We start from the raw sequence: 25752 nt of genomic DNA on the forward strand, positions 1-25752 counted from the left end.
CCAGCCTTTTCTAACTTTGTTATCCTTTCCATCAATATTGAGAAGTTTGCACTATGTATGTCACATCTCTTTCCATACTCGCCTCTTGCTACACTTCGAGACTTCGTTACACTGCGTTCAAGTTACAATTCGAGAAAAACATTCGCCGAGACCCGCGCCTTTTGTGCGTGCATCCGCGCGCGCCTTTCACCACACATAGACAGATGTCTCAAAATTGAAAAACGGTACCGAGGGCCGAAGTGCCGGATTTAGGCATTTATAGGCAAAAAGTGCGGTTAAATAGGTAGTATTTCCTAAAAAATGATAAAAAGCCAGGCAAGTGCAAAAATCCGCCGTTTAGGCATTTATAGGCATGTTTAGGCAAATGCCTAAATTTCCGGGCCCTACTCATTACTCCTACCTCCCATCAGAGCATCGCGTCGCCTCTTCAATTCCCTGAGTGTTCAGCGTTTACATGGTTCTACAATAGCCTTCAATAAATCATTTCTACCTACAGCAATAGAAAATTGGAACCAGTTACCAGACCACATTGTAAACAAGCGTGACGCTAGTAAATTTAGAGACGCACTAATCGAACATTACAGCAAATGAAAAAACAACCTCATGCTTTTATTTTACCATTTATTTTTCTTGTTACTATTCCCTCCTTTAGCCTATCCGCCACCATGTATTGATTAGAACTGCATCTTAATATTTCACAGTGTCTTCCAGTTCTTTTTTTTTGTTTGTTTTTCTTTTTTTTCTTGCATTGCATTGTGTTGTATTTTACTGTATTAACATTGTTATTCCCTTTACTTTGTATTTCAACTGTCCCCCCCCCCTTATGTAATGCCCTAAAAGGGCCTTTAAGGGTACAATGAATGAATGAATGAATGAATGAATGAATGAATGAATGAATGAATGAATGAATGAATGAATGCTCAGGTACGGGCCCTGCGTGACAGTGGGGCATGAAACTCCATGTATGCAGGGACGGCGTGCATATTATAGAGTTTGTGCCCCACTGTCGCGCAGGGCCCGTACCTGAGCGCAGGCAGTTCTCCTCTTGAGTGGGTGGTTCTAGAGGTTTGTCCTGTGCACGCAGTTGTGCTTGCGCATCTAAAAGTATCGGAGGAGGTGATCGGCTGACGACGTCGGCAGATCTGGCCAGGCTCAAAGGATTCAGCCGTTTTCATAAGGTTCTGTGGGTTCCTAGGGTTGTGCTGGCCCTGCCGGACCGTGGTGCAACTCGGCCCTGAATTTTTTCTGCGGGGCCTATGGGTCACTGCCCCCCCCCCCCCCCCCCCCTTCATATTCTGACGATATCTTCTGAACGTTTAGTTGGGTCCGGGTGCTGCCACTATGGGTTTGAACATGTTCGCGGACATTTGGGCGCAGTCCGCTGCGAAACAGTCTGATATGGGGAGTTCGCTGGGTGCACATCCATATATCCCATAGGTGTCTGTCACGTGTGAGTCAAACATTCCAACCAGGAAGTCCTTGTATGTATACTTCATTCTCTTCAAGTCACTCCTTGACGTGGACTTCCTTTTCTTCCGAGGTTTACATGCAAGCCTGGAATCTTCAGGTTGAAAACAATGCGCACGAAGTTGTATTTATGCATTAAAATGTCGGACTCACGCGATGTGAACCTCTCTCCTTGTTTTGTGAAGCCGCACAAAATGCGGGGCCGAGGGGAGCAACAAAATGAACACGTATGCAGTGCTACTGTCTTCACTCAAAATGCAGCGCTTGTTTGCTGTTAATAACCGTATTATTAAATGTTTATATTACTACATAAAATGTGTATTTGTTAAGAGCACGGCGGGCTGCAGCCATCCGTGCACCTCCGTGGTACTGCGGGCTTTCTCCAGTATATGCACAGAAAATTCAGAACAAAGCTGTCTTTTCAGAAAAACTGGTGTCTAGAATTTCTTTTGTAGTTGTAAAACTTTTTGATCGAAAACATTCGCGCACTTCAGCTGTTCAAGGTGTTATAATCAATGCATTTGATTCTATGAAGCACAAAAAAAAAATAAATTTCTCGTAGCACTATGGGCTACCGTCAGAAATACTGCCGCCAAAACAGGTGGCGGTGGCGCCATCTTCCGGTGTGAAACACGTTGTCTCGTGCTTAGTTTCAGGCTGCGCACAGCGAAAAGAGTGAAACGCATGTAACAAACGCGCATAGCTTTTGTGTACCGCGCAGTCGCAGAGCCATGCACTTTGGATGCCGGCCCCAGATGCGTTAAAATGGGGCTCGGCATGCGCACTTCCTTCGTAACCCACGACGCGATTTTATCGCGAGGCTCAGCAACAATAAGGGCAGAATCCATAATCGCATTAACCCTCCTTTTTTCTCTGCTCCGCGACCACAGGGTCAGATCAATGACTGTAAGCGGGCCGCCGGTTCAAAACCTGAATGCGCGGCAGCGTGAGCGTGTATGTGTGCACGCTGTGCCTATTGATTTGGCCGCAATCGCGCCCGCGGCCACGCCTTCGGCGAGACTGGAGGAACGTGGCAAAGTCTATCGAACGCTTTCGTTCGGAGCCGTTTCTCGGCCTAGGGAGCACGTACAACCGAGCGAGAACCTCGCGAGCGGAGGTCCACACTTCTTTCCCAGCGGAGGAATGGCTTACCCCGGCGGGCAGGCGGACTGGTTCTACGACGGTGTCGTCCGCCCCCGCAAGGGTATCCACGAAGTCTGGGCATCGCAGAGGTGAGGAAAGAACGACGCCGGACTAAGGACACTAGCGTTTAGGCTACACAGGGGGAATTTACTGTTTGGTTATGTGGTTATGGCTGAAGTCTGATAGCCCAATGGCCGAAAGTTAGTTTGAGCTCTTATGTAGATCGTCTGTCATCTTCACTCTCTGCCTCTCTCTCTTTCACTCTCCTTTCGTTTCCGTTAATTTCCTGACAATCAATCAATTAAGCAAGCAGTCGCTACGGAGTTGCAGGCCAGATGCTTGTATCGAAGGCCACCCTCTCCGACCTTACCTTAAACATTCTCTTCAAGTAAATAAGGGTTAGCGTTATGCACGTTAGTGTTAGTGTTCGTGTTTAACTTTTTGATGTGTCCCTTCCAACAAGAAAGCCCGGCCGCCTATGCAGACTATACGGCTTAAGCGCAGGGGTCAGGGTAATGACTGCGTTGACAGAAATGTACACATCGCTGTGTGCCCACATTCTATTTCTGAGGGCGAAGTCAGCCAGTGTTTCTATAGCGTGTAAGGAAGTTTGTAAGGAAGTTTATCTCAAGAACCATCGTTTACTGCCTGTCAGCGAAGCTGGTCGTTCTTCAGTCGTTCATGGCGACTCTGGGTCAATGTCCAGGAACAATTCTGTGTTCAGAGTGGCCACGGCGGCCATTTTTCTTGCGTCCGACCTTTGGCCTTAATAAACACATCTTCCACACAGCTTTGCGTGCAGCCACGTAGGCTACTTGTTGCCATGCATGCACCCATGTGTTGCTGTCTCCGATCAAAATTCCACGCGAGCTTGTTTGTCGTCGATAACTGCTCCGGGTTTAACTTTATAAAGATAAATTTTTATACTTTGCCGTATGTATATTATGTATATATTTAATGATGAACGCTTTGCCCAGACGAAGACAAGTCCCCTTGTCGAAACGTTGACTCAAGCAACCTGAGGTTTTCCCCTCCCTTGTTCATGTTGGGATAACCAGAGTAACTGATATTCAAAACGGGATTATCACTGTGCACGAAGTAAAAATGCCTATGACCAGCTGGGTTGGAGCTTGCAGCAAGTGTACTCATGGTAGTAGTTTTAGAACCACCTGTTCACAATATGACGAGTCAGTTGTGTCCATAGCTGAGAATATATCTAAGCTGCATTTTTACGCATAGTGATTAAATATATTTTGAGCTGTTTGCAGCCAGTAAAGAGAAATATATCTCAGTCGGTCGATACGAAACCTCATAAGTATCGCATAGTCAAATACGTGAAGTCTGTACATGTAGAAATTTCCTCAGCATTTTTTTTTATTATTGCTAGTTTTTCTTTTTTATTTTCAAGAGCGAAAGCTCTACTTCGCGACCAAAGCTGCAAAAGCCGGGCCATCGCTGAAGCCTTGACCTTGAATAAATTAATAGATATTGCCGCTACTGGGATTCGAACCCGCGGCGGCGCGAAGAGCTCAGCTTCGCTGGCCACTGACTGCACGAGAGCACTACGCTACCGCCGCAGCCGATCGGGACCCTCTCGCGCTGTGCATTGCACATTGACCTCTTCATCACCTTTCATCCGTGCGAACAGATCAGATCAGCGAAACAGCCAGGCTATAGACACATGCTTTAATTCGCACGTCTACTCGGATTTACTACCTTAATCCGTACGTTTTTTTTTCTGCTATGCATTTTTTTATTGCCTCGTTCCTCATTACTTTTAAGCCCTTTATGCCTTAGGTGGTGCGGTCAAGGCAATTTTTATTTTTTCCTGTCTGAGACATCTAACGAAACTCAGGCGATAACAGCTTTTGTTGTGGACGTTTCTCTAGCAGGTATTATCAAATTTGAGAATTAGCCACCACCTGCTGCTGATAGCATTAGCCGCCTACGCTCGCTATCGCTGTTTAGGCAAACAACAACGTCGCTGAAACACGGCGTGCATTTAAGGAAAGTCGAATTTGATTCCCGTATTTAAGCGGAAATTCTCTGGTGAAAATCTGCCCGACTGCACAGAGTTTATTTCTGATACGCACGGAAAACAGACAACATTTAAACTCTATTTTTAAGCGGCTGCTATCACTCCGCTACTATGCAAAAAAGCAAGCAATTCTAAACTGAACGCTTTTCGTCACTCAGGGGCATCACGCATATATGACGATGAAGCAAGTCAGATTCGAACATACTCTGGTTTGGTTTGGTTTATTGGGGTTTAACGTCCCGAAGCGGCTCAGGCTATGAGGGACGCCGTAGTGAAGGGCTCCGGAAATTTCGACCACCTGGGGTTCTTTAACGTGCACTGACATCGCACAGTACACGGGCCTCTAGAATTTCGCCTCCATCAAAATTCGGCCGCCGCGGCCGGGATCGAACCCGCGTCTTCCGGGCTAGCAGCCGAGCGCCGCGTAACCACTGAGCCACCGCGGCGGGCTCGAACATGCTCTGAAGACACCAGTCTCTTCTCTCTGTTACAGACTCACATCCACGTTCTTGCAGACCGAAAGAGGCTTTCTTTTTTAACTCCGTCCTTTATCGCTTCCTTTGGGGCGCGGTTCGGGTGTCCACCGAGATGTAAGACAGTTACTGCGCCATTTTCTTTCTTCAGAACCCAATTTCAAAAACCAGTTTCAATTTCTCCGAGTTCTGCCCCCAACACCGTTTTTAATTGCAAACAGCAAATGCCTTGCACATGGTTTTGCTGCGTGAGCAAGCGTGCAGCAGCATTCTTTACGATACATATTTCCCTTTTGTCTGTAACAGGAATCTCCCCACTTGGTAAAGTGACTGCATTCGCAGTCTACTTTCTAGCAGCGTTTAGTTAGGTTGGGTTATGGCAGAGCTATTTCCTCGCTGTTCACCCGGCAGGTTTTGTAAGTTCCCTGCAACAAATTATCAACGCAGTCGAAAAATTAAATAGTGATGTGAACAAAAGCTTAAAGCATAAAATGCAAAAGCATCTTCATCAGCGCAAATGCATGCACTGCAGGACAATGACCTTTCCCACTAATCTACTGTAAACCGTGTCCCACAAGCACAAAAGAGTGAGGACGTAAATTGCTGCTAAAAAGAATAGATATAGCTACTAAAACAGGTCCCGTCCATATATTTGTTTATTTATTCACTTAACTATGAGAAAAAAATTATCAGTGGACTTCGGATTAGTTGTGTACAACTAATGGTAAACAGAACAGTGAGCCGTGCATGATTAATCCACTTTACTTTTCACACTGCAGCAAACTTTCAGTTGCGCTCATTGGAACCGACGTCGGCATCTCTCAGATAGACTGACGGGGAAAATGGCTGGGTTGTTGCGATAGCCGGTCATTGCCTTCTGTATGTCTTCAGGTTTGTCACGAAACATTAAATGCCAAGCGTTGAAGGAGTTCCCATATATCAAACGCCATTAATATCGCCCGAAAATGTCGGGTTCTGGTTATCTCGGACCGTTAGTGTGTTCCAGGCAACACACATACATATATATTTTTTCTTTTTTGTGAAACAGGGACGGATACACTGCGTCATGTTTCGCAGCATATTTCATACCGTCTTAATTGAGCCGCTAGTGAAAGGATAGTATTTCAATAAGTTAGCGCACCCCAATTTGGGCCTTTGTTTACGAAGACGTTAGCTAGACTGAGTTATCATGCCAAAGCAATACAAAGAATGAATACGTGAAAAATTAAAAAAGGAAATTCCTATACCTTTTTCTTTTTCGTACTGCCGATAAATGCGCTTCCACTTTACGCACCCTCTGACCGATGCGGAATGGAGAGTAGCGAAATGAAGGTGGCCATTAACCTTGACAAGGGTGAAAAATTGTGTTCAGGAGCGAAGACGTCATTTTTTATCCTTGAGGTTGGTTGCCAACTGCCCCTAGCTTCGTTCCCTTCGCTTCATTTTATTTTTTATTAAAATAACTTTTTGTTAAACTAGTGGTAAGGCATGTTGGTATGTCGGATTTGATGTCCTAAAGCAGCAAATGAGCTATGAGAGACGCCATGATGGATGGTCATTAGCAAGAATTTGAGACAGCGCCCAGCTAGTGCCGCTAAGCCTAGCGGTCTTTTACTTTCCGTTCTGCAGCCACTCGATCATTCCTTTTCTTTCTTACGCCACGGATGATGTCAAAACTCTATTTTTGATTGTCTAAAGCCATGCGCCAGATGGTGGTAGCGAGGGGAACTAGAAGCGCTGTCCTGAATTCCTGGCAACGTTCGGGCTAACATTTAATGCATAACACAACACACGCATTTCGCCCCTATCGAAACGCGGTCGCTGTGGTTGGGATCCGATATCGCGTCTTCCGCTCCGTTGCAGAACGCCACAGCCACTTGGCTACAGCGGCGAGCTTTTTTATAACTAATTTCTGACTACTTGAGCTTGTTCGGACACAATACTGCCTGAAAAATATTCCATGTCTTCCCGTAAATATTAGTTGATTGTAGTAAAGCCGCTTGAAGGATACATTCAAAATCAGCCAATAAGTAAATTAAGAAATAAATACTTTCTACCTTGTGTTATAATTCATTAAGATATAGGTTATATAGAAGGAGGTCCCACAGTCATAAAATGCGACGAGACATCCTCGGGAAGCGCTCAGAAGTTTTCTAGAAGGGCGTCTGAACTTGTTTCGCTGCAGGCGTCTTTTTCGCAACTACTTTTTAACCACATCCCATCTTTTTCGCTGTACAACCGATTTTAATTGCAAGCAGTGTTAGCGCTATAGTGGGGCGTCTCTTCTTCTGATCTGAAAAAATAGCTCGGAGGGGCAGCGACATTGGTGTGTCAATGCAGCGATCCAGGTCTCTCTACTACGAGTGAAGCGTGAGCAGCCAATACAAGAAGCACTTTTCTGTATTCGCGGTTAGTCTCACACTGACCCTTCACACTAAACCTAGAGAGTCCTACCAGCTGCCATTCAATACGTCAAAGGCGTGACATTTCGGTACCGATAGGAGATTAGAGTTCCGTGACCTCTTGGTGAATAATTTTCTTTTCTTCTGTCGCTCTTAATTAGGTCTGCTTGGTCACAAGGGAAGAAGGAACCGTGCTTCTTCGGACAGCTACATATTGAGAGCTTGTCCCTTCCTGCTTTTCTTATCTCTCATTTATACTTTATACAGCTGTAAAAGCATAACAAATCGATGGTACTGCAAAATTAACAGAGCAAATGTCTAAAAGTATATATGGTGGCAAAACTTGCAGCAGTCAGATCCAGGCAGCACAGCAGCGCCGTCGGCGGCTGCTCCTGCGGTTCCGGTTGGCCGCGCGGCTGTGCCGACTCAAGGCGCAGGAAAAACAGCCCCTGGAGAAGCTGAAGGAGCTGTTCGCCGAGTCCACGACCGGCATCGACCGCCTGGTGGTCATCGAGAACCGCTGGCGCTTCTGGATCTTCTGCACCGTCTACGTCGTCTTCTTCGTCGTCACCGTCATCAGCATCGGTCTGTGCACTACTAGCCACCTGCGCTGTACCTCTGGGGGCTTGTCCTCGTACTCTGCTTGATATGTCTATAAATTATACGCGGGATCTAGTTTTACTGTTAAACCATTAGTAGTAGTAGTTGACGTGACTGGAGGATGGTAGCCACTTGGGAAGGAGGAGGTTTACCATGGAAAGAGTAGGGTAAAAGAAGGGTGGTTGCCATAGGAACCACCCGGGTGGGTATACAGTGGGAAGAGGAGGGCGTGTATGGCGGGAGAGGAGGAATGTAGTACGTTCCTTCTGCGACGGCTGCTGCGAAACGCGCCTCCTGGGCAGAGGCTCAGCGGTCGTGACGCTGTATGCCTGGAACGGCGGACCGGAGAGGAGTGCTGGATAGTCGAAGAAGAACGAGAATATATGTCTCTCTGAAATTCTCGTATTTCTCAAATATCGCGAAGTGAAATACCTCAGCAGCTGTCGCTGAATCTTGCGTTACAAAATGGTAGCAGTTCTGCTTGTGTTTTCTATCCTAAATGCTCCAATTCCCTTCTTCCTCGTATTCCAGCTTCCTCCGACTCGTCTGCTCCCCAAGGTCATTCCTGGAAGCAGTGCTTAACCTGCGTACTACCGCTTTGTGAGGCGCCGCTTATATTCTGCTGCAAAGTCTAACCCCCCCCCCCCCCCCCCCCTATCTTCTATCTTACTGCAGCATTTCACTAGTTCTTCTTGTGACGTTTGTCTTATTTGGTGGCCGCTTCACGAAGCAGGAAGTGCTGGGTTGTGAATTAGTAGTGCGGGTTCTAAGTTTCCCCTCAAAGCTCCTTCTAAAAACGTGAAAGTTAACGCAATCGTTTTATTTGCTTTGCGCAACATAATTCTCTGTCACAAGTGCTGACGCTTCGCTTTCTTTCTTTCTTTCTTTCTTTCTTTCTTTCTTTCTTTCTTTCTTTCTTTCTTTCTTTCTTTCTTTCTTTCTTTCTTTCTTTCTTTCTTTCTTTCTTTCTTTCTTTCTTTCTTTCTTTCTTTCTTTCTTTCTTTCTTTCTTTCTTTCTTCCTTCCTTCCTTTCTTTGTTTCTTTCTTTTTTTCTTTCTTTCTTTCTTTCTTTCTTTCTTTATTTCTTTCTCTCTCTCTCTCTTTCTTTCTTTCTTTCTTTCCTTCTTTTCTCTTTCTTCTTTCTTTCTTTCTTTCTCTCTCGCTTTCTTTCTCTATCTCTCTTTCTTCCTTCCTTCCTTCTTTCTTGGCTGCTGTTATTTCATCCTACCATCTCTTGTCCTCGGCCTACTCCTGAAGTAGGTACACTCTCTACCGAACCTTGTGCTGTACCTCTGCGTGCATCAGGTAAAGACAATGCGCACCCCAAGGCGCAGTTTTTGGGGCGCATTGTTTGGTGGATAAAAGTGGGGGAGGGGCAGGCGACAACCATGACAGGGATAGGTGGCGCACCACGACCCATTCATGCGCCTTTCTCTATGAAAGAGATCATTTCCGTGCCATGTAGCCATCACGGCCCGTAACCGCATTGATCACACTGTCCGGGGCATGACCACAGACAGAATGCTCACATTGGGCAGTACTCTCACCGGACAGACCGCAGGCGTGCATCACAATCATTGGTCAGGGATCCAATGAGGAGTCCGCGATATGAGTTTTGCGCTGGTTGTGTTACATCTGCATACTGCTAGCGCAGACGTAACACCAGATATACATGACTCGTATAATCGTGGCACAAAAAACGTGAAATCAATGTTTCCGTTTCTTCCGCTTGCTTACTTTCGTCTTGTAAGTGCAGGTGCTGCAGGGCCTCCCCCGGTGAGCTGTGTCGGCTCGTACTCGCACGCGTGATCATTCTGATGCACTTTCCTCTATTGTAGTAAGCGATGTACAAATTATCACAGTGTTAATACTTGCTGTTACCGGAAATACTCGAGCCTTGTACGTTTTGCGCTTAAAATTTTATTTGTCGGTGCACTGTTTTGCAGGAAAAACACTGCAGAATCACTTCGAGTACCGCGACATTGTGTCCATATCGATGACGGAGGGAAACAGCCTCCAGCTGCCCGCCGTCACGTTCTGCAACCTGAACCCGCTTAGAGCATCGGCCGTGTGCTCGCCTAACACGGTCGACCTGATAAACGGCACCGTAAGGAGCATCCTCTGCGATCAGACAGGCCCCATGGTAAGAAGTAGCCACATGTAATTGCGCTACAGATCGTAACGCATTTCTTTTGAAGTTGTTGCTACAGTTGAGAACGAATCGCAACATCATCTCCCCCCCCCCCCCCCCTTTTCCGTTGCAACCAGCGGATAAAAGCTATAAAACAAGAGACATATATACTGTCGCACAACCACAATTGTGCAATAGCCTGAAAGAAAATTTGTATTTTTTATTTTTTTGCTACCATCAACGCATTTGAAATCTAGGGCCATGTCAAGAAGGTTCTGTAATGGTACCACTGGAACTCTTATCAAGCCGTTCTTATTGTGTAAGGTCTGTAGCGTAAGTCCACATAGCAGTAGCTTTTTACAGCAGAAGGGAATACACTCAGGAGGTTGCGTTAAGTTATGCCGCCGTCCTCTGCAAGCCAGATATCCTGACACCGTTCCCTATCCTCTTTCTCTCTCCATTGTGTCAAAGTCGCCCCCCCCCCCCCCTGTAAGAGCCAAGACCGGGCCCTGGCCAATAAAACGTGCCACGGACTGTGACGTTGGGCTGACTCCTCAATCCATCTATTAATTTTTATGGCTAGGTTCAAAGCTGTCACGTGACGCTTCCTCGAATTTTTCTTCCTCCATGTTTTAACATGGCGTTGCTTGCTAGCTGTAATTTGCGACGTACGCAGAAACAAGAGAAAGGAATGCGCTTGCACGGTAAAATAATTAAGAGGAACGCAAAGCTATACAAAGCGGCGTAACTCGGTAACTCGGTACCAGCAACATTATGTATATGCGCCGGAAATATGATACCAACCTGCTTTTTACTTTTCAGAATAAGCGCATGAGCGTGTAAGAATTTAGCAGAGGCACAGCAAAGCTTGGGTTTCGGAGCTTTAAGGCTAGCGTTTGCTTGTTGTCTTGGTAGCGATAACAAAAATAAAACATTCGCAAACCTTGCGTTAGGTAAAAAAAAGGTCGTCATAGAACGGAAGTCTGCCACTTAATTTCTGCCGCGTTATTTGTTTAGCATTATATTGTACGGTCTTCGTCTTACACTGTATATGCCAAAACGCTTGTGCATTCCTTATCATGCTGCTATTCTTCTAAATAGCCTTGCGCTGATGGATACCTACCCGGAAAAGTTGTCGATACGAGCGCTACATACACATTTCCTTAGAGCCATGATTCTCTTGTATGATTGTGTTTTGTGCTTTGTGTTTCTTGGTGCCTTTTATTTTTTTATTGATGCTTTGTTTTTGCCGTAAAATGTCTTCTAACTTCTACTACCACTAATGTTACGTTTTCCAGAATTTTAAAAACTTAAAATTATTAAGCTGAACGTGTTTCAATCTGAGTGTGTTTGAAATTTTTATGTTTAAAACCTGATGTGTTTTAGAATTGTGTTTCGAATGTATTTCAAACTGCATGTGCTTTCATTTGAAGTGTTTTTGTTCTGTAGGGTGCAAATTTTAGGTCCGTGAGATGAAGTGTGAAATTGAATCCTGTATAATGTGTACTAGCACTACTGCCGAACTGTACATAGAGGGGGCCGGGCTTTGTCAAGCCGCAGTTAGGCGGCTTTTACCCGTCATCCCCTTTTCTCCTTTAGATAGAAAATAAAGACAGTTTGATTTGATTAATCTGCCTGTACACCCTGCCAGGACATCAACACAGTTCACAACTTCACGACGGAAGAGTTGTACCCTTTTCTTAACCAAGCCCGAAAAGGCAACAGCAGCCAGACGCTGCTCGCTCTGGGACACACCAAGCAAAGGATGGTCCTGAACTGCACCGTGAAAGGAGAGAGTTGCCTGGACGACAGGTGGGAAAGAGATCAGTGTGGCATTGGTCAAATACTGTTTCTTGTCCTTTGCGCCAGAGGGAGCTGCTTTCATTCCTTGTATGGGACACTGAGCACGAATTGAGGTTGACCTGTATCCATAGAGTACTGCATTCTAAACACAAAAAGACTGCACTGTATACGCGAATAAGCCTATATAAGGGCAAAAACGGAGTAAGGTGTTCTCAAGTGCACTGCCTTTAGGATGCCCAAGCTTAGGAGTAGATTTCGATCACTAAATATGAGGAATGCTTACTCTTGGCAACAGAGGTACATTCCTACTGCAAAGCATAGCAACTTGATGCAGTTAGCAATGGGAGGAGGCTTTTAAAAGCGGAGCCGGAGACCTTAAAGGTGCACTGAAGAGGAATCTGAACTCGTCTTTTTGCCGCGGGAACTAAATCTACACGTTCCGAGCATTCTTAGAAACTTCGATTTATTGCCCCGTGTGGCCGATTTCTGTAATTAAATCGAATTAAGGTCCGGCTCCCGCCTTTTTTTTTTTAATTCTCCCCCGTACGGTGGGCGGAGTCGACCAACGCGCGGAGTGCCTTTCGCCCAGTCCCGTGGCGGCTTGCCGCTCTGCCATCGGCGGAGTAATACGTAGTAATCCCTAGAAGCAAATAGTCCGCACGTATTTTTATTTCTGCGGGCTTATTTTGCGGCTATATTATCTGCGAATGAAACTATTTATTCACGGAAACCTAAAAAACAACATAAAGCGAGAGCACAGTCTCCACGGAGCTGGCTGAAAGGCACTCCACGCGTTGTCGACTCCGCCCACCGTACGGGGGAGAATTCAAAAATAAAGGTGGGAGCCGGACGTTAATTCGATTTAATTAGAGAAATCGGCCACACAGGGCAATAAGTCGAAGTTTCTAAGAATGCTCGGAACGTGCAGATCGAGTTCCCGCGGCAAAAAGGCGATTTAGATTCCTCTTCAGTGCACCTTTAAGGTTACCAAATGGAAGAGGTTGAAATCTAGGTTAAAATCTTAGTAACTGCCGGAACCATGCACGTTTTGAAGAGCAAATTCGTTTTCGTACCCAACCGAGAGTATCCCGTATTTTCAGTGATGAAAATCTACCCCACGATTTTGGCAGCATATTCAGCCCCTAAACGGGAGTGCGCTAAAGAGGGCTTACTCCCCTTTATCACCCCCGTGTTTGAAGTGTATACTGTCGCCAGATGCCCAGATTTCATAAGCTTGAAAAGACCACAAAATGAAATGCAGGTGTCGCCATCGCGTCGACACCAATTTTTGTGCGCGGATCACGGAGGCTAGGCTACGTCGCCATTCACTTCAAACCGGCGGCAACCAGTCCTATTCGGTGTGGCCGTCACGAGTTTCAATCGAGTGGCGGGAATATATTGAAATCCAATTTTCTCATCGATAGGTGCGCCTTTCGCTGTAGAACAAACGTAAACATACCCAGGAATATCGAGAGAATCAATTTTTACTTAGAACAGTAATTGGATGGAAATGTCCTCAGTGTCCTTTAAAGGGCCCCTGCCCACCCCCGGGCAGCAGACACTCCCTACCTCTCTTTGAGCGAGCCTCCTCTCCTTCTATTCCCTCCTCGAAATTCTTCTCTCCCGCTCCTCGTCGAGTAGGCTCCCCAAGGCAAAATCACCCCTTCGTTCTCCGACGTAAGCCGGAGGCGTGGTGTCTGTGGAGTGCGTCACAGGGTACGTCATGGCCCCGCCTTCAATAGAATTCTTTTCTTGGTTTTTGCTGCTGGGTCTGTTCGAGGGGAGGGGGGGGGGGGGCGCTGCGGGCGCGCACACTGAACGATCGAGAGGCGCGATCGGCTCGACCACCTAGACTTGTTAGCGAGCGCATCCTTTCATACATCTGTTTGTCATTCCCAGTTAGCGAGCCACCTTTTCATTTTTTTTAGGCCTCCCCACCGCTTCACGAGCGCAGGGGCGGAAGTCGGTTCTGTTTGAAACACACGGGGAAGTGCGGGCCCGGCAACCGCCCGTTTGCTTTTCTTCCTGTGTGTTTGTGTTCTGTGTGTTTGTGTCTTTTCTCCGCTCCGAAGCCCATGTCGTTCATTGGAGTCAAGGCGTACGCAAGATGTATGAAGGATAAGCGGTGTCTGTGCGGAGCGGTCAAGTGGGCGAGCGAGGGAAAGGCTCTGCTGCACTACTAATTAAAACCTTGTTTTGGGGGGCTTGCATAGAAGAAAAAAAAACTGAGAAGGGAGCGCGCACGCAGAACGTCTCGTGACGTGATCACGGCGGGGGGGCGAACCAACTCCCTCAGTTTTACTATTTTTTTACTTTTTATGGCTAGGGTTCAAGGCTGTCGCCGCATGCTCCCTCCGCAGTTTTTTTTTTGTTTGTTCCTTCATGCGGGTTTGTAGGCATGAGCCAGAACAGAAGGCGCTGCGGAAAGCGTTGTGCAGACGACGCGACGCCAAGGCTACGCCCAACCTTCTCCCGTCAGTCAGAACGATGCACCAATGGAGTGCCTTTAGCGAAAGTAACCCCCCATGACGTCAACGGGGTTCAGAGTAGTGGGGCGGGCCGTTTTTGTTGAAGGAAAGAACGAACGGGCTTTGATTTGAATTTTCGCAGCTTTTCGGGGCGCGCATGGCTCTAGTATTTTGCAGAGGTTATCTTCGATGCCTCATCTATGCAGTGGGCTTGTTTTTCAAAAATGTCCGGACCCTGGGCAGTGGCCCTTTAACTATCAGTCTCAACGTCGCGACATTCCGAATGTACTTTCCATGCTCATTTGCATATACACTTTGGTGTCAGCATTTCCTGCCAGTGAGAGCAACGATGAATACCCACGTTACACGTGCACCCGTCGATGTGCAGATATTCGCTGGATTCTTTCCGTATTGCGGCGGAAGTTAGAGCGACAAGGACAGCAAGAAAATGCATTGTAATTCTGAGCTTGCGATTTGCTGCTCCGGAAAAAAAAATCATGCAAAAGGAAACTGGAATGAGCTTTTTTAAAAAAAATCACGTATTACAACTGTGGCAGTCGCAACCAACTGAACTGCATTTACCGTCGACAAGTTTCTACGGTTGAAAAGGCAATGCGCAATGTTTAACGGCCATGCCAAACAATTTCTTGAAAAAGTTTTATCAAGCACGGACTCCTTTAGGAGTAGGTCGTTCCAGCTCACTCAAAATGAACCCAAGTGCGAACCGTCGCGAATTCGTGGCAAATTGATTTGCATAATTGTGATGGCACTAATAAATTTATGACACCCATATCAGAGTGACTGGGGATTCTCTTTAGGTTAACAGCGTCTGCATCGTAGTATGTCATTACGTTAGAGCTCTCGTAATAAGCTGCTGCCTCAGAGGTTCTCCATTATGCATTTAGTATAGTTTGCGAGGAGAAGAACCTGCCCGAGAAGGAAAGTGAACTGGAAAAACAGAACGACGTGTGGCTCTGCCGCAGTTTGCACACATTACTGGAGATATAATTGTATATCTTGTTACTTTTGATAAACGGTCTCGTTTTAATGAGGAAATTGACTGAGTTAATGTCGCGGTGCGATTCATGGACGGGGCAGTGTTCATTTGCTGTTCGTTTTTAATGAGACACAAAGCTACTGTACAGCGTTCGTTGAGGCGCAGAATGCACTTTATAGAGTTGTAGTGTTTGCTATTCACAACACTCGCGCTGGGAGACTCATCGACATAATTAGTACGCTTCATTTTCGGGTAAAACAAATATTTTCCAGTTTTTATGCCCCCTGGACGCGTTTGGGGGAAATTAGGCTTTTATTGATTTGTCTTCGCAAATTTTGCGCTATGTCAATCACTTACCGTGATAATACAGTCTTGGATTTGTGGGTAGTCACGCCAATACGGGCTGAAGGCAGTTATGTTGGATGCCTGCTTGTAACGCTCAGGGCCACATTCACTAGCACGACAGTCATTATGAATTCCACCGCATGTCCTGCTCGCATGAGTTCTCCTGAATTGACGGCACAGAGAAAACGTGCTATCAGTCATCTGTTGTTTGACTGCAAGCTTTTATTTGTGCTGCCGCTCAGCTGCGTTTCGAGCGTTCCCGGTTTTTATCTATAGTAGCGTGCGAACTGCGGGAACTTTCGAATAACAAATGCTCCATTCGATTAGGCTGGCCATCTCTGCTTTTATTTTTATTTTTTTTCTCCCTGTGTTTAGAAATAAGGAGCGTTTTTGAAAAAGTTGCAGTTTTTCTCATCATCTCGGGAACTCTATCGAAAGAGGAACGGTATTCAAACAGCATTCACATATAGCTGAACGACAGTTGGCTTAAACATGAAAGCATAATTATCTGGAGATAGGTTACACATCCTCGCTACAGGCTAAGGTCGGTTCGGGAGCGGAGTTTGGCCGCTATCTTGTCTTTGAGGAAATGAAGCGAAGATAAAAGTTCCCTTTGTGTTTTTTGTTCATCTAGTAAGTATAGCGTCGTCGTTATCACTCAACAGATACGTTGTTCGAGCGGCAGTGGAACAGTTCCGAGTTTAGTTATTCAATCGCCTTTGTAATTACTTTTGCTGCTGCTGCTTGTTCCGCCGTGCAAGTGCGCTTGGCTGATTTTCGTTGCTATGAAACCCCATGGCATCGCGCAACGTCGTGCTCTGTAAGCGCCGATAAGGCTATCATTACCGCGAATAAGTGTTTCGTACGTAAAGTTGTGAGAACAATTATTTCTAGCGTGCCAGTAAGGAAAAACAAATGTTATGCTTGAATTTCTGATTCTTGCTAATTTAGTTCTCCGCGCGCTGTGCCGTAGTCTGTTCAACTGAAGGCGGAAATATCCCATTTCTACTTGTCACCTGACATTGATGCAATAATTACCGCTCGATTGGCACTTAGCGGTTTGATGTGAAAAGAAATGTATCCGGCTGTTCGTATGTTGGATAAAGACACCTACTTGAGGTGTAAATAAGGCGATTCCGCTTTGTGCGTAATATTTCTACCAAATAACTCGACAACGTGGTACACATCACAAGACTGTGCAATACAACGTCCTGCTCCTTATTTGAAAATTATTTGAAAGTTGTTCGATTCTTGCTAGTATACAAATCGGAACCTTCGCTATTCGACTGTTATATTTGGTTCGATTCCAGAAGCTTCTTCTCGCAGACCGAAAATTTCAACCCGTGAAAGAAAAGGAAGAAAGCAGGGATTATGAAAACTCTCACTTAGTCTGATTACCACTCGGAAAATTAGGCGCAATTTTCGATGGCGTACGCAGAAAAAATAAAAAAAAATGCAGAAACGGGGGGGAAAGAATTCAGCGTCGTGCTGCTGTCCTGAAAAAAGCGCAGTGGGAACGGGGAGCTCTAAACTTTGTGAATTTTGTATTAACACAAGTTCAATGTTCGGAGCGGGACCACCGACAGCGAGCGTTTTTTTTTTTTTTTTAATATAAGTCACGCAGGGATAAAACCATTCGTTTCCTTGCCCTATACTGGAACGGTGCAGACATGTTTCTGATGTCATTTTGCGCCTCTCCAGTTCCGTCGGCCCTAACGGCATCAAGTTTCAGGCATAGCCAGAACATTGTAAAACTAAAACAAAAATTTAATTAAATTATAACTGCCACATTCGAGAACAGTTTTTGTCTAGCGTAACTGGTTTTCCCTTTCATCGCTGCCGGATGCTTCCTGCGACGTGGGTGCTGATGCATCGCGCGAGCAGTGCCATTCACCTGACCAGATATTGAAGCCGGAATGACCATCCGTAAAGAAACTGCAAAAAAAAAAAAAAGTTAGAACGCAATGAAAAGAACATGAAGAAAGATTGTTCCAAAATATGGGTTCAAATGTTTGTGCCGCAACGTGATGGCCAGACGCGCTGTAGACTGAGCACCACATACGTCCTCGACTATGTCAGTCTCACTCGTGCGCACCATGTGAAGGATTAAGCGACTTTGTTACATGATCATGGCCAGGCAGACCAGTTCCGACGAGATGAAAAACCCTGTCGTCACGTAAAGATGCCGTGCCATTGGTTATGTAAGCAATGACATCCACATAAACTACCACTGATCATTTAAGCATATTACCGGAGTGACACCCGCATCGTACGACTTGCCTGCGTCACCAGAGCTCAAGAGCATAGTGAGGAGGCTCAGTTTGAACATGTGGACAGCACCCAAATGAACATTGGAAAGCAGGAAAGGGCGGCGACTAACACTAACCAGGTCCAATATTCTGGGACAAAAATTTTGAATATTGAAAAACTGTGACATAATTTTATGGAAATATTAAAGGTAATGGTTCGTTGTTCTGATGTGTAACAAAATCTTTCTTCTAACGCGTTTCCATCGATCGCATCGAGCAGTTAAGATTGCCGTAGAAAACCAATGGGGAACGCTTTTGACGATAACAAAAACGCTAATAGCAAAAAAAATTTAAGACTGCCGTCGGGTGGTCAGCAGATTTATTGATTGCTGTACTCAAAAATTACATTATATCAAAACATAGCGTTCATAAACTGTTTCGCGCTCAAAAATGCTTTTGTCTAGGATTGTTGGGTGTGAATTTTAATTTTATTGGAATGAATGAATGAATGAATGAATGAATGAATGAATGAATGAATGAATGAATGAATGAATGAATGAATGAATGAATGAATGAATGAATGAAGACGGTTATTGGGCCCCAGTAGCTAGGCTGCGTCGGCAGTAGACCGGCAGGATCTCTCGAAAGTGCCTCTCCAAAGCGACCAACAGCGTGCACGTATGAGTGAGCACCTATGGGCCACGGCTGCCAACTCAGTAAGGGCTCGGCCCGCGGCAAGGCGGACACGAGCGAGACGGATGTGGACGACGCAACTGGGGAGAGCGATTAGCGGCAACGGAGCGCCGGCACAAGAACGAAACTCATCGAACCGCGGCGGAGAGGCGCCGGCTGGAGTCGTTTAGCGCCCCGGGACGAAGGAGAGATTGCGTCACGCGGCGACAGCCGAGGACGACGAAAGTGAAGCAACGCCGAGTGTCGATGGGCCAGCGAGTTAGACCTGAGGGCCGAGCGGCGCAGCTGGACATTTCTTGCGGAAAGATAGAGAAGGGCTTGTTCATTTATTCATTTCCGAAACCCCCAAGGTAAAATACGTTACTTAGGAGAGGGGTGAATAATAGTCACTGAAAAAAAAAAAAAATGAACATAAACCATCAAGGCGCGAAACAGTAGGACAAACGCAACAACGTGGTCAGTGTGTCAAGAACTGCAGCAAAATACAGCAACAAAAAAAAAAACGAAAATAACCTTCTAGGAAGGCTCGCTATACTGCGTTAGAGAAATCACTTTAAAAGAAAGATCGCTAATGTTTAGTGAGGACGTGGGTGGATTGTTCAACTTGCCGAAAGACCTGGGAAGAAAGGAGTGAACGCAGATGGGGGCAATGACAGTTTACTAGTATACTTGACGGTGGGGTTAGACAAAAACAGGGAAAGATGCGGTACGTGCACACAGCTTGAAGTGCACTTGCTTTCATGCACACAAATTCTTTTCGATTCACCGGGCCCCATACACAGAGACAGGGTAATAAAGACTCCATACATTGAACAACTGCTGAAATGGGTGTTTCGCAAATACTGTATCATGACATAACTTTGCTACGCCTGCAGACGATTTTAGAACCTGCTTCATGTTGCATGCAAATCTTTGAGTTATGTTGTAGTTATAAAGAGCCTTACTCGTAGCCATGGAGGTTGCTGTGACAGAGTGACGCACGACACAGTGGCGCAAAATCTTTTGATGTTGTTGTGGGGGCGGCGGTGGTGTAAATGTACTGGGGAGATTAGCCTCACAGTGGTATGTCGGCAATTGCTCCGCCTGAGTCACTGATTAAAAAGATTGTGTCTGTACCAATGTTCCACAAGGCCATTGTCCTTTAAAAACTTCAATGATGAATTGGCTTTCTTGATGACACCGTTGTTATTAGGTAAGGAAAGTGCTAAACCTTACGACCAACCACCTCTTTTTCATGGCAAAATTTTTTCGCCACCGGCTGGCTTCAACCTCTTCTGTGGAAGGGTATAACATCAAGAAAAAGTAATTGTCATCTTAACAGCTAGAGGTCAGTAGCGCACGGTTCTTGTTGCGGAAGGCCCTGAAAACACAAAAACTTTCGTGACCCCTCGATTCCGGTGCGACGTCGCACACTTATAGCGCAAAGTGGACCTTTGGACGTAAAAGGGCGTTCACCAAAATAGCCATTAGCACTGCAGCAGCGTAGTTCTGGCTCCGAAAACACAGAAATCGCGAAGGTCCAGGGATACAGTTGTGTACTTCGGCCTAATCTGGACCGCCTGGCGTCGTCTAACGGGCTTATAAAAGCCACCACCCTAAACTTTTACAGCCACAGCTGTTAGGTGCCTTTTACCTGTATTTCATGTCGGTGGTGTTGTAGTGCGTAACCGAAGGGTGGTTGCCATGGAAGGAGCACGGATATGGCACGCGTCGTCTGCGGCGGCTGCTGCGAAGCGCACCACAGCCGAGGAGCGCTTCAACGGGGGTGGAGAAGCGCGCCTGAAACGGCGAACTAGAGGAGTGCTAGTCGAAGAACGAGTAGGTGTGGAAAACAAAAAAAGGTCAATAATTATACATATATGCATGTCGTCGTCACACTCTTCGCCTCGATATGTCGCGAAATGAAAATAACACAACAGCTGTGGCAGAATCACCACGTTACGCAGGGGTAACCATCCTGTGGTATTTTGATGTCTCGCTTCAGTGAAATGACGCCTTTGGCGCCCACGGTCGAAATCAAAGCATTCAGTGCACCAGCAGCAGCACACTGTAGATACGAGTCATTGCGCGAGGATCAAGAGGATAGCTAATAGCACTCACAGCTGTCCTCTCGCTCGCAGCTGTTCTTTTTTTTTTGTTGAAAAAAAAGAGAGAGAGTAAAGATAGCAAGACAGCGACGTCTGCATCGAGAGGTGCATCTTTCGGAGAGTAGGCAAAATAATTTTTTTCAAGTGTGGAGGAGATATGCTACGCATACGGTCGTGCTGTTTGTCTGAAGGCAGCTACAAGTACGAGGAAAGAGGGGAATGAAACGCTTCTGCACTCTAAACACGAATGCGCCTTATATGGGATTAAAAAAGGGAGTAAGCTCTCCTCTATATACCCCCTCCTCTATATACACCCTTTTATAAAAGGGTGTGCGCTAGAGAAACTCCTTTTTTACTCCTTTCTGTTCAGAGTGTACGATGTTCTCACAACAAAGGCAGCTGCACTATTGTACTGACTACGATCTCGAAACTGCGCGGCAAATGTTCGCACCAGAATGTACACTGTTGAATGTTTTTCAACATACTTATTAGAAACAGTTCGTCTGTCGTAATGCCATACATTTTCTTGTTCCTTCGTTAGCCGAAAATGCCCCTGTTTTTGGAGCGGCCGAATGTTTAGACTTTTTGTGCTTTTGCTATCTGTCATGTCTTCCAACTTTCGCAGAATTTTTTCTTCACCAAAGCGCCTTGATTTTTGTGCTCTTACTTACAGCATGTACGAACCCAGTACGAGCCCCACCTTCGGCCTATGTTACTGCATATTCTGCTCAAACTTTAACGCCTCGAAGATCTCGTACCAAGCGAGCAACTTGCCTGTTGACGGTAAGCAAATCAAAAATTTTTTTATCACAATTATATTTCTGCTTTCAGCAGAACTGTTTGGCTAGTCCATAGCGGTGTAACAGAAACAATAAGTGTGGCAACATGCTGCGTGCATGTAAATTACACTGCCCACCCTTTGTGCCAGTGCCATGGCATCCACCTCGCTTTGTCCCCATTGGCAACGTTTATATCGACGGAATTGCGTCGATATTTGGTTATGTTATGCATTGCGACAAACATATGTCATTTATTTAATCACAGAAAAGGTCGTATTCTAGACACTCCTCGCCGTCTGCACGTCTTAGGAGTGCGTGTGATGATTGTTTTCCTCGTGATATGCATAATTAAATTAGGCCTTTATTCAGGAGGAATTGATACGCCTATAGTAACGCAAGTAAAATTGTGAGCGCGGTTCATAGCGAGGTGCACTATTGGGTACGGAAGATCACGAAGTGTCTGGGGTTAGTGTCAAGACGCTGTGACCGTCGACGGAGAAAACCGATAGGACATCCCTGCAGCCTTCTTGTCGTCTTTTGTTTTGTTGTTGTTTTCAGGTCTGACGCTCGTGCTCGACATCGAGAAGGACGAGTACCTGCGCTCGAGCAGCGAGATGGGCATGATCATAATGGTGCATAGACGGGGTGTGAGCCCCGACCCCAACGAGGATGGCATGTACCTGTCTCCCTACATGACCACCTACATAGGCATCGAGATGGTATGTCCATCTGTCAACTGCCATTTCACTGAACCGAAGGCTGGTCACTTGATGAGCACGTGTAGTCTATTGTGACTACAACGCCTACCCGGTGGTAATTAAGCCCCTTCTACTTGTAACCAACTCTGTACAAGAGGACACCGATGCTAGAACACAGCGTAAACACTCTAGTTTAAGAGCGTACGTTGTTGGGCTAGTCGGTCAATCATGGTGAATACAAGGGGGGTACTGCGCACAAAAAGACAAGGACAAGAAGATAACACAACAAGCGCAACAAGCGCAAACACTCTAGACCGGCGAGTTATCCCTTAAACCTCAGGTTGGTAAGGGTGGAAAATTCTGCAAGAAAAGTGCCGAGGATGTTGGCTGCATATTTTGCGTGGTACAAAATTTTACCGCACAGTCTACTTTTTAAGCGGGATGAAGTTCCGGCGTACACGTATTTTCAGGTCATATGTTTGCCTGCGCAACACATCTGGTTAAAAGTCACATCATTAGCTGATGACTTCCAAATGTGCTACCCCCCCCCCCCCTCACTTGATCTGCACCTTACTAATTTCTTCACGAAGATCACGGTTATCTGTTTTCAGCATTACGTGTCCTATTAAAGCCCATTTTCTCTTGATTTCCGCTAGGATGTGACAAAACTATCTGTCTCTAGACGTCATACTCATATCATTAACCTTTCCATGTATAGCTCACTCCGGTGTCCTTAATCCCAGTTCAAGCTTTTTGTTAGCCTCTAAGTTAAGGCCCCTTCGAGCAGCACTCACGGGATACATCAACTTCATATGTTTTCCTTCAGACCGCGGTCAGTAAGCTCCCGTTACGTGTAGGGCACCCACCATATTTAACGATGGCTTTGTAATAGCGTCATCACTTCTCTGTAAATTCTCCCCAGGCGTCATTCGCATAGCGTCTCATGCTTATCGGATCGCTAGTGTTTCCTCTAGAGCCGATTAAGCAGCATAGTTATAACGACCATGTCGGTCCTGTAGGCATAGCCCAAGTGGAACGCTTACGTGACAGAGGGAATTCTTTCTTGTAGCTACACAGCTTCAGAAATTTCTTACAAGCCACCTATAGCAGTTGGCTGACCAGTCGACAACCACGTGACGAGAACGCCTTCTATGCACCGATAAGTTCCTGCTCCTTCCCGGTCGCAGAGGATGATGGAACGTCTCCCGGCCCCCTACAAAGACCGCTGTGTCACGAAGTGGCCCGCGAAGTGGCAGGGCTACGTCGCCCCAGACCAGACGTACTTTCAGCAGGTCAGTTCCTCGCTTACGCAACTCGATAAACGGTCAGCAACCGTTGACCATGCGTTGTATACTGTTCGTTGCATACTGTTCTCCAGAAGGTAAATAAACAAAATTTGGGACATTTACGCGTTAGCTCCGCATTTAAGGGTTCGCGATAGCGTTATGGGACCCGGCAGCGGCTCCTGTTGTCCACGCGGACACGGACACTCTTTCCGTATTGTGTGAAATACCACACAACATACATATAAAGCCCCGCTTTAACAGAGTTGTGCGAACGTGTCTGCGGGGCCTCAGTGGCAATAATAAAAAAAAATTAAGGGGGCACTTTGGCTCTCTAAAGTGCTGCAAGGCGAAAGCGTTTCCTGGGCACTGTTTGTTTTTATTTACTTTTTATTTTTCATATTTTGTTTTTTATTTATTTTTTGCTCCTTTTCTTAATTTTATTGTTTTTATTTTTATTTCCACATATTATCTTTATTTTGTTTTTATTTTCGTTTATTTTCTTATTTTTATTTGTTATCTTTCTTTTCTAGACTTTACTCCTTTTATTTTATTTATGAAGCCCATGCACTCACTAGATGCGCCTTTATTCATTCTGGAACCCTGAGCCTTTTAAGCAGTGACGCCGAAAGGCGGACGAATCTGCCGACGCGTCTGCTAACGACAGTATGAGGCATTAAAGGCTTTCGCCTTTAAAAAAAAGCCTTCGTGGCCCCTGGGTAGCGTATTTGACTCGCAAGCTAAGGGTCAGGGGTTCGGCTATCGACTAATTACTAATTACCTCAATTTTATTTTCACCACAATTCATTTGCTTATTAGACTTATGTACATGTCCTAATGATGGTTGATATCATGCTGCGACCTTCTAATCACCGGCTTTCTAATATTTTGATCACTTTTAAAATCCGCCTCTTCACATGTGATTCGGTCACCTTTTCAACAAATCCGGATTTTTAGCTCACAACTACATCAAACGCCGGATTTCTTGCTGAACGGGACCGTTAAATCTCTCGTTTTACAACTATACCTGCAAACAACGTATCGACATTAAAGGTGGTATTAAATACTCTAATTTTTCTGACATGTTACGAAAAAAGTTTACGTAACCAATTTATTGTTTTTTAATCGCGTTAAACTAGCGCGTTTATTGTTCAGGTAACGCGAATTTATTTAGCTATATGTCCATCTCTTTATATTGATTCCACCAGGAATTTTCACTGAGTGTATGTAGTTAACCTCCCAATCTCAGAAATGGTTTGCCGGATATTAGGTTTTGTTAGGACCTCATACAGCGTATTTCGCTCTGATTGAAATAAGTTACTTTCAGTGAGCCATGCATGGGCTTTATGAGTCCACTATTCGTCGCGTTAGTGCATAGGCCGCAGCAACAAAAATAAAGAATTTAGCCTAGCTAGCGCATGTTGCCTATGAACGTCACAGTTACGTAAAAGTTAGGTGAAAGAGACGAAGAAAAACACGAGCCACAGCACAGGCAAACGCCAAGCCTAGTCAAGACAAATTATGGACATCAACAGGAGTCTCAGATTCGAACTTACCGCCCAGGTGTTCAGACTGTGTGATACTCGACCACACTTTCTGATTTCTTCGTCTTCCCGAAGCACGTACTAGAAAACCAGTGTGCATCAACGCTTATTCACCATTTTGCGGTGACATGGATGTTGGTATTAAAATTTAGAATTATTAAAAGCCATAGACTGTGGCTGCCTCTACCAGGACTGGTTGATATGACTGACTGATCGATCGATCGATCGATCGATCGATTGATTGATTGATTGATTGATTGATTGATTGATTGATTGATTGATTGATTGATTGATTGATTGATTGATTGATTGAAATTCACCTACGGATTGACTGATGAATTTCTTTGTTTCCTTTTCTAGATGTGCTTCTCGATATGCTCACAGGTTTTCATAATGAGCTCCTGCGGCTGCGTCAGCGAGGAGCTGCCGCAGCTGCGCAACGCGTCGAGTTCGCCGAACATGTGCAGGAGCGCCCAAACTAGTAGTAAGCGTCGCCACTAAAACGCTTACCATATTCGGTATACAAATGGCTACGCGCCCCATCTTCACGTA

At 45.6% G+C, this 25752-nt stretch overlaps 1 protein-coding gene across 1 annotated transcript in view; it reads left to right on the forward strand.

Moving 5' to 3' along the window:
• The first annotated feature begins 2263 nt into the window (after positions 1-2263).
• LOC149371627 (acid-sensing ion channel 1C-like) overlaps positions 2264-25752 on the forward strand; it is a 36178-nt gene continuing 12689 nt past the window's right edge. Inside the window, exons 1-8 of the mRNA XM_089585209.1 lie at positions 2264-2699; positions 7873-8108; positions 10070-10266; positions 11906-12066; positions 21570-21679; positions 22234-22394; positions 23561-23665; positions 25561-25684. Coding sequence (XP_089441335.1) covers positions 2368-2699; positions 7873-8108; positions 10070-10266; positions 11906-12066; positions 21570-21679; positions 22234-22394; positions 23561-23665; positions 25561-25684 — 1426 coding nt within the window. The 5' untranslated portion in view covers positions 2264-2367. The remainder of the gene's footprint in view (positions 2700-7872; positions 8109-10069; positions 10267-11905; positions 12067-21569; positions 21680-22233; positions 22395-23560; positions 23666-25560; positions 25685-25752) is intronic.

This window comes from Amblyomma mixtum, chromosome 1, assembly GCF_055824585.1.
Source record: "Amblyomma mixtum isolate Tamu chromosome 1, ASM5582458v1, whole genome shotgun sequence".
Classification (NCBI taxonomy): Eukaryota; Metazoa; Arthropoda; class Arachnida; order Ixodida; family Ixodidae; genus Amblyomma; species Amblyomma mixtum.